This window comes from Prorops nasuta, unplaced genomic scaffold (assembly GCF_024137725.1).
Source record: "Prorops nasuta isolate Cenicafe-Biocafe unplaced genomic scaffold, Cenicafe_Pnas_1.2 PNAS00003, whole genome shotgun sequence".
NCBI classification, from domain to species: Eukaryota; Metazoa; Arthropoda; class Insecta; order Hymenoptera; family Bethylidae; genus Prorops; species Prorops nasuta.
Window position 1 is genome coordinate 9,097,932 of NW_027116800.1, and position 15,961 is coordinate 9,113,892.

At 41.4% G+C, this 15,961-nt stretch overlaps 2 protein-coding genes across 2 annotated transcripts; one reads left to right on the plus strand and one right to left on the minus strand.

Moving 5' to 3' along the window:
- Positions 1-5,055: 5,055 nt before the first annotated feature.
- On the plus strand, positions 5,056-6,040 carry LOC136784602 (zinc finger protein 512B-like; the record flags this gene model as incomplete). Its single annotated transcript, XM_066745375.1, has 2 exons — positions 5,056-5,349; positions 5,711-6,040. Coding segments are annotated over 2 exons (624 nt in total), but the record flags the coding sequence as incomplete, so codon positions are not given.
- Positions 6,041-7,706: 1,666 nt separating this feature from the next.
- Positions 7,707-8,738, minus strand: LOC136784607 (E3 ubiquitin-protein ligase RNF12-B-like). Its single transcript, XM_066745389.1, has 3 exons — positions 8,703-8,738; positions 8,419-8,598; positions 7,707-8,132 (listed from the first exon to the last, which is right to left on the minus strand). Exons 1-3 carry the CDS (start codon positions 8,736-8,738, stop codon positions 7,707-7,709), a joined length of 642 nt encoding a protein of 213 aa, XP_066601486.1.
- Positions 8,739-15,961: the final 7,223 nt, after the last annotated feature.

The window sequence follows — 15,961 nt, forward strand, 5'->3', positions numbered from 1 at the left end:
ATATGTGGCAACGGCTCCCAACAAGCCGTATTCTTTCCACGGAATTTTAATGACGCGGAATACTCAATCGGCCCTGTAATTTGAAAACTCATTGGCGAATAAACAATCTCGCATGAAAGCTCTTTAAGGATCAAGCTCCTCGCTCGAATAAACTCGCGGTGGATGAAAGGTAGTCCTCCTCTTCACCATATATTTATAAAGGAATAAAAAATTTCATGCGCAAGGTTTATTAATCTCGAGTGATTTTTGGCGCGGACGAATCGATTAAAAATGGCAAAAAGGGTGGAGATAAAGTTTATTTCAGCAGTTTCAATAACGCGCGCGGTATAATTGAGAGAGTAGGTAGGGTCCATAATTTGGTAGGCTGTAATAAAAGCACGGGCCTTGGCATCTGTGGGTAGATCCGCCGAAGAAATTTATAGGGTACCTTAAAGCAATTAGCCGAATAGTGAGATTCGTGTCGTAAAACATGGCTGGACGTAAAAGAAATATTAGCGAGGACCGGTAGCTCGTTTTTCTCGACGATGATCGGTTCTCGTAGCTGACAAATAAACTTTCCTCGGTGGGGCACGGCGGCGGTGTAATTCGAGTCGGCGCTCCTGAGAATAAAGATTACGATATCACCATCAGCAACAGCTGCCTTATATAACGAAGCCCGCGCGTCGCGTCCATCGATACGGAATTTATGAAAATTTCAAACCACCTGTCAGCCAACTGGGAGGGATCCCTGCATGGAGGAGTTATGCAGATATATCCTCGTGTATCTCACCTGACATAATTGAATCGAATTAATCGAGTAATTGAAGTTTACGGCCAATTTGCGTTGGGTCGTAAAGCAGTCTATTTCAGACGCGTATTGACGTTCGCCTGTCCAATGCAAGCGAGCCTCCATTGTTCGATCGGACCGGACAATAATATACTTTCGGTTTCATATGTATTGGTTAGATGTATCGACTTTCTTCGAGCATTGTCGGCCGGCCGACAGAAGTTAACACGGCAGCCGTAATGAGGCACGATTCGCCCGATTTCCATGACAATGACACGGCGCGGCGCGGCGCAACGCGGTGGACGCAATCGCTTTTGCCGAAACTCAATGTGGAATTCTCCGCGCCGATTTCGCTGAGGGGCTACCACGCTGCTCTGCTCTGGTCCTGCCGAGTACTGGCCCATTGCGCAATATCGCCAGTCCATCTCGCGCGCTCGCTGCTTTCTGCGATGAAAGACACGAGAGGAGAGAAAGGAAGAGGGAAAAAATCGAAAAGTACACAGCGGGCCAAGTTTCCGGTGTCGAAATCGGGCGGGACAGGACGATTTATGCAACGCACGTGCGCCAGTTCCTGGTGTCCTACCATAGCCACACACTCTTTCGGTGTAAACTCTGCCGGTTTCCTATACGTCTGCCTCCGATAACCGGCCCTTCCACCCCCTCTCGATAAACTCACCCTTTGCTAGCTCTCGAAATTCATCTAGACCAATCGCTAACAGATCGGTGGTGTCAAAATTATTAAATGGGTTAATTGCACGGTTTGCGAGAGTCCAGCTACTCTCTTCATTCACCTTGGATCTTGTGAAATTCGTTAAAACTCATTCGAGATACCGGACTGCTTGGTTCGGCAACAATATGCTAATTATGCCTATTTAATCTACTCTTTAATTCGCACCGAACGAAAGAATTCTTTTTTCTAACCACACTCGTTCTTATATATTAATTCTGTTCTTTCTCCGTGCAGCGCAAACTTTTCGCCGCAATTTCTTTCGATGAAAGAATGAAAAAATTGAAATCGTGTTTGGAATTTGTATTCATTCGATCTTTCAACAACCTCGTAACGCTAAATCTAATTCGATATAATATATGCGAATCACGCTGGTCGAATCCTGGTATCCCATGTGCTCTCGTAAATACTTTTCCACCCATCCGGAAGTTCATCGTTTCTGCATGACTGCACTTTGCCGTTGAAATCTCTGCATAGGCCGTGATTTCGATAAAAGTCACGTTTTTGACAAAAAAACCTGTTGCAGAAATTTGTCAATATCCAAGGGTATGTAGGTTAAATATGTACAGAGAGCAAAATGTAACATTGGCGAGTGGAAACGGAGTGATTGCGAGGAGAACAAGACCATTACACGCGTGGAAAAATATGGCGAATGGTGCAAAATTTGAGGATTTCAATTGTGCGTAGAATATGAATGGATAGAGTATTTCGAGGACTTTTTACTGCTGATTTCGGGGCCATATATTAGGTCACAAAATCTAATAGCACAGGGACAAAGTTGTGCAATTTAATGTTTAACTAGATTCCATATATTGGGTTTGATGCAAGTTAATGTATTACAAAAACTGGCCAGAAATTTTATTTCAATAAAAGTGACAATTAATGTGATGTGAATGCCATATGAATGACATCCTCGTCGCTTACATCTGACGATCAACAGAAAGGATTCATCTAAATGTCAAATGTGAATTTCATCAAAATAATATCAATACCGTGTATATATAAATAAAAATCGATCGAAGGGAGATGGTATGGCCTGTAAGCTATCCCGGATTGTCAAGATATATATCAGGACTCCACCGTTCCCGAAACAGCCCTAAAATATTAATGATATGCACGTTGTATCTCCACACTGGAATCGAAACGTTTTTACGATCATTCGCATTTTCGAAAAAGCCTGCAGATTTATCGCTGTTCTTCGTAGGATTAATATATAGTATATCTTTGGCATGTATGCAGTTCTACGTCCCAATAAAATTTGATTAAAACTAATTTTAGCCAAGACAGATGAAAATTACGACCGTTGAGATCTAAAATTAAGAAAAAACCTCTGGACCTTTGTACGTTACCTTTGTTAATTCAACTTGTTTACGTCATTTGATCGAAGATCCTCCGGATTCCTGAGGATGAGTCGGATGTCTGCATGGCCAATGAACGTCTAGAAATAAAATTAATTAATCTCCATCCGCTATGGATAAAAAATTGTATCGGTTTGGAAAAAAAGGAGATCAATGCTTTTAATTCAGGACAACATTTTTAATGACCAGTTTGTGTGCGAGAGAGAGAGAGAGAGAGAGAGAGAGAGAGAGAGAGAGAGAGGACAGACTCATTAAAAAGCAGTAGAATACATTAGTAGGATGCAAAATGATATTGGAGTAGAATTTAGAAGCTCGTTCAGCTGGAAGGACGAATTTCAGCCTGGTGTCAACAATGTTCATGCTATGCAAACGCTGATTGATTATGGAATTTTTATTTTTTCTCATCATTTGTATAAGAACGAAGCGAATCCTCGTTAACGGAAGATCCAGGGAGATGCGAATTCTGAAAATTTCACGGATGTTAACTACAATTATCTAACAATACTCCGTTCACTTTCAAAGGGAGCGCTGCAGCTTGTAGCGACAAGAGAGTCGAGGGACTCATTTAATTGGATCGCGTTTGTACTTCTGCGAGGGCGCCAAAGCGTCTTAACGATCGTCTGATGCTTGATCATTTTTTTTTTATTGTTCGTTTCTTTTTTTGTTATTTTTTTTTTATTGGAAACTTCTACCGACAGGTGTCCAATTAGCGAAGAAAATTATACAAAGCTCGACAAAATTCCAACGCCTTACGTAAAAGCAGACTGCCACCTTCGAAAAACAGCTCCGCCCAAAATATCGTCGGGATCCATTGGGAGCACGGTGAAACAAAGGACACGCCAGAGGGAAACGCTATCATTATTTGCCAGGCACCTCTTGGAAATGCTATCTAGCTCCACTTTTTATCCTTCTACCCAAGTGCTTTTACGAGGAACCCACCAAACCCAAGAGGGAGCAAATAAAGTACGATAGATTATATTTAAAGGACAACCTGCAGTCCTTGCCAATATGAGAAAAGTGAGTTTTCGTATATTAGGTTTTTTTCTCAATTTAATTGAACAGTAAAGTTTCGTATACAGATGAATGATTTCAGAGGGTAATATGATAAAGTGTGTATTCCGAAAGAGTCGCCAGCGGCAAAGTTGTACAGGTAGACCACAAGAAGATCGAGCCCAAGTGGTTGCTATATAGAGAGGAGGACGGATTGATCCGGAGAGCTCCAATTAACGAGCCCACGGAAACGCGAAGCACGTAATCGGCAAAAATTTCGTTGTTATCCCAGCAACGCATGTGTATAACGCTTGCGTAAGAAAAAAGAGGGAGTAGGGGCGATTTGAAATTGGAGAGCAAGACGGAGACCTCGTGAGCGAGTCAGGGGGGCTCAGTTTCGATTTCGGTTTGTTTCTTAAGGTTTTCGGTGGCCCCACCGTTCTCTCTCTCTCTCTCTCTCTCTCTCTCTCTCTCTCTCTCCCTTACTCTCACTCTCACTCTCACTCTCACTCACTCGATCTCTGATCCCGTCCGGTTTCTTTTCTCCGTTTCTTCTTGGCCCACCACCGCCACCACTATCGCTACCGCCACCGCCTCTTCGTAACCGCCACCACCGCCAGCCCGGCTTCAGGGTTTTCGTTCAGCCACGTATAAAAGCAGGGATCTTCACTGTGTTCTTCAGTCGCAAACACGACAAACCAACTCCAAGTGTTCAGCATCATGAAAGGAAAGGTAACGTTCGTCCAACCTGCCTCAGGACGATCATTCTTCTCCTTCTGATAAAATCCCACTTCCGGTACCTTCTCGGTCTAACTTCGTTACAAAAGTTTATTCTCTTGATTGGACCTAACTTTTTTCTCTCCTCCGACGAGTTTTCTCGCCGATATATATATATATATATATAACGATCTAGTTTCTACCTCGACGCAGACGTCGCTCAATCGAATTTCAACTTTACTTCCTGTTTTCCAATAATCCGTTCTCCCTTACCGAATTTCGTGCTTCTCGCTTTCCGCTCTTCTAGCTTTTCCCGATAGATCCTTGCTAATTTTGTCTGGACCTATCTGGATATCTTTGGCTTTCAGGATCCAAGTAGAGTCGCGTGATAACGTCAGTTCGAAGGTGCATTCTCCCGAAAGAAAAAATTAGCGATCGATTTTTTTATAAGAATTTGACGAGTTTTATCGGCGGAAAAGAAGCAGAATCTTGTATAAATCGGTTTTCATTCGCAGATCGTTATCCTGTTCGCCCTCGTGGCATTGGCGATAGCCGAAGAGCCAACAAAGGGTGACGCCAAAGCACCGGAAACCAAGAAGGATAAACGTGGACTCGTTGGATTGGGATACGGATATGGTTTGGACAGCGGATATGGATATGGCTTCAGGAGTGGATGGGACTCTTATCCCGTAGGAGTCAGCCACTCTACCGTCATCACCAAAGAAGTCCCAGTCCCGGTTCCCGAACCAGTTGCCGTCCCAGTCGAAAGACACGTCCCATACCCAGTTAAGGTACGTAACCCTAGATACCACACGTTGTTTATCGATCGATCGATCAACCAACTTTTCAACGTTTCGATCGATCCGAACGAATCTGTTTTCGAGGCAGAAGGACACACCGATCAATTTGCATTCGAAAATCATGACGAGTGCTTAACGCACGATCCGGTCACGCTCCAAATATGCCACTACCATTTAAATTCACGATGGAAGATTTCATCGATAGCGAGACACTCTGGCATTTCCATATAACTGCTATAAATGATTGCATAATAGCAGCGTGAATGTCATGAATTCCACGTACACTCTATGATTTCATTTCGAAGAGGATATTTTTCAGGATAATTTGATAATAGATATTTTTTTTGTTCAGGTACCATACGCAGTCCCAGTAGACCGTCCATACCCAGTGCACGTACCCAAGCCATACCCAGTGGAAGTAACGAAACACGTGCCAGTACCAGTGGATCGTCCAGTGCCATACCCAGTCCATGTACCCGTCAAAGTACCAGTGCCAGCTCCATACGCCGTCAAGGTACCCCAGCCATACGCCGTCCCAGTAGTGAAACACGTGCCAGTGCCAGTTGCCCAGCCTGTGGTCGTTGAGAAGGTCCATGCTGCTCCAGTCGTCGTCGAGAAGGTCCATTCCGCTCCCATCTCTTACACCGGCTACTCCGGATACTCCGGATACTCCTCCTGGTAAAACTCGACCCCTTAGCTACCCCCTCACCCACCCCAAGAGGACTCTCCGAGGCAACCTCCTAGCTTCCTCGCGATCTCTCTCAGGCGAAAGCGCCTCGACGTGTCGCAATCTGGCTATTTCCCATCGTGATCACTCCAAGGGACTATACTCAAGTGTTTTTCGAAAGAGAGGAGACTGGCACAAATGGCGAATCTCTCTCGGTTTTCTCAAGAACTTCTAAACCGTCTGGAGACGTCGCTTCCTCGCTAAGACTCTCAGCGCACTCGAAAGAATTTATACATATCTATATATATCTATATATATAAGTTTTGTATTAATTATGCTATTACCTACTGTGCACGTTGAACGGCGATGACGCTGCTTCTGCCGTCCTAATAAAATAATTTCTTACAATTTCTGTACTCTCTTTTATTTTTCCCATTTAACATTAGTTACAGCATATACACAGCATAGAAAAAATCTGTCCATTGATTCGATCGTGACTCGACGATTCGTGGCTCGCTTTCAATGATTTCATTATCCCTTGATAAATTTTGACGAGATACTCACGTGGATCGCGTATTTATATCGTAGATTATTGTAATTTATGCAAGAAATGTGCGTGTATGATATACCTACTCGTGTTAATGATGCCAGTGACCAGCGCTCATTATGCGAAATGTGTAATCGTTGGCAGTTCGCGCGCACTGTAAGCGTGTTACGAGTGTGTAAAGTTGATAATCGGAAAGGAGATCGAAACCGGCGTAATGATCGGGAGCGAAATTGGGCGAGGAGGAGACAAGGACACGGGGTAAAAAGCTGTTACATGATCTGGAGCGAAATGCTCATTAAGACGTATATACGGACCAAGAAATTTCGATCAAGAAAATTTGCATGCGCCGCGATGCGAGAGCAAAAAATAAGTTCGAGGAAGGTTCCGAGCGATTCAATTACGTAAGATGAGTGGAATGTGGAATTTGGCGGCGCTTTTATTCGACGAAGGAGAAAAGAGATTACGACGGGCCGGAATTCGCCCAATTTCCACGCTTTAATCGAGCCTTTTCCCGGAGTGGCTGCTCGCTCGTTCAGTAAAATCTGATGTTCGCATAATAACTTCATACGCGAACGGACACGCGAAGCAAATTAACATTTCACTCGAATCGAACATCCGATGGACGTGCGGTGCCGCTTATATTCTCTGTAGACTCTCGGTGCAGGAAGCAATCATGCGCCAGCGAAGAGAGCTCCTTTTCGCCAAGGTTCTTGGCTCCAGCGTAACCCACATCAAGGAAAAAGCGAAACATGAAATTTAACTCGCATCCGCTCTTATGGTAAATCTCGTTTTCACGTGATTCAATTCGATATAGCGTATCAGGGTGTACCTTGAAAGAAGCGAGTCGAAGCTCGGATTGCTGGCAGCAGCAGAGTGACAGGCAACTTGCTTAATATTATACCCGTACAAAGTCGTTCCTTTGCAATTTCGAATGTTAAAACGTCCCTCGAAAGATTTCTCCAAGAACGATTCACCGGGAGGAAAGTAATTCATAAACATTCGTTCGATCAATCAAGTTTACTAAAAAAAAGTGCTCCAGCAACAAAACAGAACATTAACAAGCATGGTATAAAAAACAAAAGTACAAACAATAACGAAAAAATTATATACAAACACAAGATAAAAAATGTTATATTATTGGGAGTGATTGTAATCCGTTTGAGATGGTTGGAACTCTCCTCTACTGCCGCTAGAATGTTCGTAGCGGGTTGAACTGTATGAATCGTACGAGTGCGATTGGTCCCCGGTGTCTTCGGGCTCCTCCTCGTGTTCGCTATAGTTGTTGGAATATTGTTGCTGATGCTGGTGGTGAGATTGGTAAGGGATGGGGTGCGGCACTGGATAGAAGATCGGTTTGGTGAGCGTGACTGCATGAGGAACCGGAACTGGCTGCGGTACCGGTACCGGCTTCGACACCACCACCGGTACTTGCTGATGCACCTCGACTGGAACCGGCTTCTCTACCTCCACTGGTACGTGATGCGGTACTTTCACTATCTGCGGAACCGGAACCGCCACGGGATGGTTCACCGGCACTGGAACCGGTATGTGATGGGGTATCTGAAGAGGAGAAAGGAAATTTAGCCAAGCGCGAACCTCCATATCCCAAGGGATCGTCCGTTACTCGCTGCCGCGCGAAACAATATCCCCGACTCCGTCTCGGGTTACATCGACGCGCCAACATCGAAGCTTTTACCCCATTGGCCAATCAGGCCAAATGGATTCAATTTTCACTAGTTATCTGCTCCATTACTTACAACCCTGTATATATAGTATTCCCACTGGAAAATTCTTCTTCTCTTTTTCGCATTTCAATCGTTAAAATCGATCGACTTAATTCCCTTACCTTAACGGGATAGGGCACTGGAACTTTGATAGCTATCGTTTTGGTAACCTTGATAACCTTGGTGGGAACCTCTTGTAGATGGACCGATTGCGAGATGAGCCTGGGCTGGGTGCTGAGGCCATGGCCTTCGAAGGAGAAATGCGATGCTCCGGCCGTAGCCACGGCCACCGTCAGTAACAACTGCAAGGTGCAATCGTAATAAGCGTATACAATAAACCAAATGACACGTCCAGAAACGATTCGTCTTGTTCTCAACGAGGCGCAGTAATCTATCATTAAATTACTTCATCAACCTTAACGATTCCTGATTCCAGATTCATTTCCCCTTTCAATCTCTTTATCCTCGACGTTAATTAAAATTGTTCTGCTACATATTATATATATGTATATAATATATACGAGAAAAAGATATTCCATCGAGATTCAAGTAAGATTAATCGATGCAATATCCCATATACGCGACAGAACATTGCCAATTAAATTCATCAATGTCAATTTGAAGGAATTATAGCGCTGCACTTGGCGTGATACGTTCGAGAGATCGGATTTGTTTTTTAAAACACAATTGGTGGTTAATTTTGGACTTACGAGTGGAAACATGATCACTGAAGAGCTGGTAATTGGAAGGGATGCTAGTTCGCGTAGAGCCAAGGTACACTGACAATTGTGGAACTAGATAGTGGCTTATATACGAAGACCTTCACCGTCGTCACTTCGCAAAGAAAGCACTCTCTTTCCGACTGGTTTCCGTTCGCCAATCTGGTCTCCACCTTCTCTCCTTTTTTTACCCCGTCTTTTTCTTCGTCTTTCCGTGCGTTTAGGTTCGACGACCGCCGTTCCTCTGCCCAATCAAGAGAATGGTCCTCAGCTATGAATTCTATCCCCGTCCAAATCATCCTCAACCTTCGCCATTATCCAAACAATATCCTTCTTTTTCCTCTTAAAGTGACGGTGCTCGGTCGGATCTGAGCCCGCCCCTCGTCGAGTAGACCTTCGCTAACTCTGAAATCCTAAAAGGTACATATAAGAATCATTTGCAAAATAAAGCCCACTGTCATTTCTTTTTCTGCTAAATTACAACAATTTCGTAGTAATAACCATGAAGTTGTTCCTTTACACAGTCCAATGTAAATTATTAACGGAAACTGTGAGATACAACATGGCCTACGATACAGTCATAATTTTGCAATTTTTTTTTTTACCGTGGCGAGGATGCTGCTTCTTTGTTAAGACTGAATGGCAAAGGCAAATAATTTCTGAAAGCAAAAGTCATTTGTATATAGGATTGAAGAATTATTGGGTAATTTGAACAAATAAGGTAGGCGATGAAGGAAGTGGCAGTGCACGTAGTCCAACTGAGTTTCCGGTTAAAAATATGGCGAGAGTGATATAGGCACTCTAAAAAGGAGACCGTATGAGGCTACTCGGTGCTCAAAGAGTGAATGGTGAAAGGATTCCGAAATGAAAAGGACTATACAAACCACTAATCCCATCCATATCTTTGTATGGCAAGCTATGCACTACACAGCTCAATCAAAAGAATTTTCCAACACTGGATATTCCGAATGGATATCGAAGCTCAACAAAAATTATGCGAGAAGGATAATCCTGCAAATATTTTGAATTTATCGGAATTTTTGGTCGATCCGTTGCAGCAGCTCAATCTCATTGAGTCGTTTCGCAGAGACTGAACAGTAAATGAGAAAAGTCGTAGTTGAGTATATCTTAGCAGTGATCCTTATGTACTAAGGTCGCGCACGAGCAGGGCGAAAACCGGTTTAGAACAAAAGCAAAAGTTAAGTCATTATTTGCTCGATTCTCTTTCTCCTTTCACTTTCGCTGAAAGTCTTTCATTTCTTGTCGAAAGGGATCGGATGAACGTTCAATAATTAAACATATACATCCGAGTAACGAGATTAATTAATAAAGATGACGGAATAAATGAATTTAAATATACACCGGGCTACGGGCGTTTCAATTACACCGTCAAAATTAGCTCGATAAATCATATTGACATCCCGAAACAAAACCATTGAGTTTGATTTTTTAATTATATACATATAGGATAAATTGAATGCTCAATTAGCAATTTTTAATTATTCTATATAATAATGAAAACAACCAATTGTTAATTGTAAAAATGATGGAGTATTTTAAATTACCGCTGCTTCCGCGCGCGCATCTTGAATTTAATCACCGTAAAGGACAGAACGTGAAAAGTTCTTTCGAAGATTAATTAATATTTATCCCTACTGTCACATTCGTCGAGCGCCATAAGCGGCTGCTAAGTAAATTAATGATAGTTTTAATCCGATTCCTGCAGTAGTCCCTGAACCTAAAGTTGGTAATGTAGAGACGTACGCTGCTGAAGAACCTAGAGTTGAGTTTTGTTGGACTTGTAGAACTTTTACCATCCTAGATCACGTTTCTCTTGTGCTAGAGTAGATGGCACTAGCCTAGTCAGTGTGGTCACACAAACTTGGTTCAAACTCAACCAACAAACTAATCATGCAAACGAAATTCAAATATCTCAAGTTCTCTCAAAACTTTCAATATTTCTATGATTAATATTGATTTCCAATCGGAATGAGAAATATTGAGCTGGTAAATTATGTATATTACACTATTCATCCGATTCAAATGTTTATCGATTAATTTCATACTATTCGCTTTCTCCAAAATCAATTAGTTACACTTTTTTTCCCTATATAATTTTTTTCTAATCTTGGATAGGACGTTGTTAAACCTATACGTATATAATTTCACAAGGATTAGGCATACGCTATACTTGAAAATCGCGTGCAATTCTTTTGAATCCTTTGTTGATTAATTATCGCGACTTCATTTACATAACAGCGTTGGATTATGCAACATTTATTACAGTAGCATTTTTACTTAGACCTATCCTTTGAAAGGACGAACACTATTCATTAACATCTTCGGTAGTGTCCCATTTTTATTAATGAGCGAGTATAGCCAGATATGGTTAAATATCACGTATTTCACAAAAGCTTAAGATCGAGCTAGTCCTCAAGGCTACGAAATCTTCTGACACAAGTTTTATGTTTTGAGAAAAAACAAACTACGCGCGCGCGAGGAGAAAGAGGAATCCGGTCAAATATTGTACAGTTAGACGTCAGTCTCTCCGCACGAAAGTTTGATACAGTCTGTCTAAAAAAAATATGTACCGATGAAATGTAAAAACAAAACAGAAATTGTAAGAAAGCGAGAAAGAATAGGCAATTAAAAAGAAACTTTAACACGAAAACTTCATCTATCCATTAGATATCGCGCTGTGTACATCTTTCGATCATGAATATCCATTTGTCTAAAACTAGAATTTCCAAAATTTACCGCTTTTCAATAGCGATAAGTGCCATTAAGCAATTTAAAACATTTGGTAAACATCTATGTATCCATCGACCTAAATTTAGGCATTTAAATTAAAAATCGACTGGACACACACTTTCCTTTTTTCTTCACACTGTTACAGTATACTATTTGGTTAATTTTACAGGGATACAGCAATGCTGCGCAAATGCAACTGGAATTAAAGATGGAAGATCCAGCTTGGAATATTCTTTTCAGTCGATCGTCACTGGCGTAATTAAGATCAGGCATCGACTACGAACGAGCCTAATCAAGTTTTACGAGTATTTGTTTGCATAATACAATAATTAATGCTTTAATTTATGGAACATTTATATTCAAACTATTCGTCAGATATAAATAACCAAACTGCGAGATATGTAGTATATGTATATATATATATATATATAAGACTCTCTTTAATTTTGAGACAAAAAAATGTACGATTGTTGAAACTGAAATTACAGTGATTTAATAAGAAATTGAACGATAAGATCTGCTCAGAAAGGACTGGGTGACGATGGAAGAAGATAATAATTTTTTGGTGAATTTGCGCGGCAACGACCCCGTAAAAAGAACGTAGATCTTATACATTGTAAATAAGCACGTAATATTACGCAATGGGGAAAAATTAGCATGTACCAAGACACTAGTAATAGTTTGTCTCTTATTTTATGACGATTTGTGAGAAGTCGAGTAAACGAAACGGGCCGCTTACTCCATTCTGAAACGAGTCGACTATTCATCGCTAGCCTGCCAATAAACAACCTTCCCGAAAGAAAATTACACTCGCTCAACGGAATTACGAAGAATCTACCATTCAAGCGTAGGTTATCGAACCGTGTATCTCACTGGCCTTCCTATACTCTCAAGTCAAAACTATTATTGATCTTTTACCCCTTCAGCTATCCTTTCAATAAATAAAAAGCCATCGACCAACAATTTTCCACGGTAAACCTCGACCCAGCTTGCGCAAAGAGCCTAAATTTACATACGCTCGAAAATGATCAATTTTTTCTCGAATCTCGCACCGAATACGTGCGCCTCTTGCTAAATAAAGATTTCACCCATATTCCTCTCTCTCTCTCTCTCTCTCTCATATAAATTTTTTACGTTTTTTATCGATCGCGATATTCCAGAATTTTGTGAGATACGACCTAAGGACTGAAAACTATTCTCTCTCTCTCTTGTCTCTATATATAGCAAAACTATCTTATTAATATATGACAAGTTTTTCAAGGGAACAGTGCTCAGTTCACTTGAATTCTTACTGCCGTTGAAAAATAATAATAATACAAAGCGAGCTCGGGAAGCCGTAAAATTATTTCGACACGTTCCATAAAGGCACCCAATTAACACGATGTGTAACATGCAACTATTAAATCTAAAAATAATATCAATGTAATCTCGGACTTTGCGTTATTTATCACCACGATAAATCTTCAGCGTATACCGAGCTTGATTTATTTCAATTATCCCAACCGATTTGCATCCTTGCCAATATATGTATATCTGTAAATAATCTATTTTTAATTCTGCTCATTGTAGTTTACAAATCGACCGCAGCTGTTCAATCTCTTCCCTCTCGATTCATCAATATTTATTCCGAAGAGAATATAATCAAGTTTCCAATAAATAATTAACATAATTATTTCGTCGCAACTGTAAAAACTTTAGGCACATGTTCATGCGTGTGGTAACAAAAGAGTAGGTATATTCTTGCCCAGCTTGCAAAACAGCTTTATTATACCGAGAATAATCACGAATCCTGCAGTAGATCGAAGACTGTGAAAATAAAAGGGACATTTCGAGATTGATTTATTGCAAAAACGAAACTTATTTCGTATAAAATCTTTCCTTAGTGGGTCATTTGGTATATACGCGTGCATTATAAACAAGCATCGAGACTGTATGTCGATAGTCTCGACGGTATATTGGCAGCACTTGAGAGCTGTTAATGCAAAAATCAACTCACCTTAATGGGCGCGGGCTAAGCGTTCAGTTAATCGAACTAACGAGCCATTTATCTCTCACTCGGTCCATTAAATCTCATCCCTAATTCATCCTTATTTATCATATTCTTGTAAAAGCTTCGTCGTTTAAGCTATCCATCGTTTAATCATCGCGAAATCGAAGCAAAATGAAAGTGAGAAACGCGCCGGTAAAGAGAGCAAGAAGAAGGTCCTCGCTAAAAAAGAAACAACGATTTGCATCGAGCATTCTTTCTTATTCTATCGCAGACAAATCGAGAGTCGCTCTTATGCAGGTTCCGGGTTCCGTAAAATATACCACACATCAGTTATCGCTCGCAGAGTTCCGCATTCTGGATTAGGGGATCCTCTTTTTAATACAATATATAGACGATGATTGATGAAATACTCATGTTACGTTAAAAAATCGCTCCAAAAATAAAGCAGCTGTCAGCATTTCCGTTTTCGGACCGGTTCTGTAAACGCGATGCTATTGTAAATTAATTAAATATACAGGCTACTAATGAACATTTTCCATATTTAGGCATTGTATGCGAACTATATAGAGACTTTTGTGCGTTTCTTCCTTTGCAGGAAGGGATTATATCAGATTGTTTTGATGGATGGTAAAATTCCATAATTTTTCAACGACGGATTGATTTAGAAAGGTGTATTTGGGCTGGATCCTTGTAGATGAGACAAAATATGAGATTGGGTTGAACTCTGTGTGTGTGTGTGTGTGTGTTTACGTTAGAGAGTATGGAACACCGATACACGTGTCATCCTCAACTTCACGAACGTTGGGCCTTACCACCACCACCGCCTATTCAGACAGCATTTCGGCAATGCTGCCGCTCTCGAAGCTCTGGGAGCAGGTCCGAAGAAGAGTCCATTAAAAATCTAGTTCTGCCAATGCCACTGGATTGCGAAATCATATGGGGGGAGCATGGCTCATGTATAAAAGGTCGAAATGTCGTCGGTCCGATGCTCAACTCTTCGGCAAACTCCTTACGGCAAACATGAAGCTCTTCCTCCTCAGTGCGGTAAGGATTCCTCTGCCAAACTCCTCGGCTTTCGTTTCATCTAAGCAACCACGCTTCGTTAGATATAATTCAAGTATCCCTCGCCAATTAACATTAAACCTAATTTAACGGATACATTTATAACAATCAACCGTTTTCAAAGTACCCTTCCTTAATATTTCGTGAATTTATCGCTGTGCCAATTTACCGGTCAAATACACGCGATCGGTTAACGTTAGAAGCGACATCGTTCGAGTCTGCACAATGAATCTCGTTAAGAATTTTATGTGTGATGTCAGTTTCGTAAGAGTCATCGATTCCTTGGGATTATTAAAATTACGTGAGGACATAAATAAAATTATAGTGTCCCTCGCCAAACTCTCCTGAAGCGTAGAGGAATTTCTCGGTTCTGCTCTTGGCGAGAAGAAAATAACTTTTATTATATACTTGCCTCGTTATTATTTTTTGTTCATTCAAAATGAGAGACGATGAGATTTTTTTCGTCGATTCAGGATAAACGTTGAATTGTGCAATTTTTCATCTGTTTTAGCTCTGCCTCGGTGCTGTCCTGGCAGCTCCAGCCAGCAAACAGAAGCGAGACATTTTGCCAGGCGATCCACGATTTGGTACCGAAAACCACCACCACCACCATCATCATCAGCACAATGAGAACGAGATTGTAGAAATAGCTAGGTCCCACGGAGGGTACGTTGGCTCATTCGATGTCCCGGACACCAGTTACCAACAGCCATCGTCAGGTTATGGACCACCAAGCTATCAACCCAGTAAACCAGTCAATTCTGAATACATCCCACCGTATCAACCGGCTAAGGACCCCGCTCAAGTACCAACTCCTACCTATGGTCCACCAGCCGTTTCTTATGGTCCACCAGCTCAAAATTATGGACCCCCTACCGTCCAGGTACATTCATAAATCAACGAGAAGATTTTCATATTTGCTAAATATTCAATAAGGCAAACTCAAATAAAAACCCAATCTCTTCTTCCATACCTTTCAGGTCCCCACTGTGGAGGACAAGAATGTCCAATTACCCACCTCTTCCTACGGAACTCCATCGTACAACGTGAAGGTACATCTTCCCATGCTGAAATAAATCAAAAGAATCTGTATGTTTTTTCACGCACGTACAAGGGGAATAACAAATCCTTTTGTTTCCTTAG

Excerpts from the sequence above, each read along its gene's own strand:
- LOC136784607 (XM_066745389.1), bottom strand. The coding sequence starts at position 8,738 with ATGAATCTGGAATCAGGAATCGTTAAGGTTGATGAA. Across the intron at positions 8,599-8,702 it reads GAATCGTTAAGGTTGATGAA|TTGTTACTGACGGTGGCCGT; the intron begins GTAATTTAATGA and ends TGCACCTTGCAG. Across the intron at positions 8,133-8,418 it reads CAGTGCCCTATCCCGTTAAG|ATACCCCATCACATACCGGT; the intron begins GTAAGGGAATTA and ends TCTCCTCTTCAG.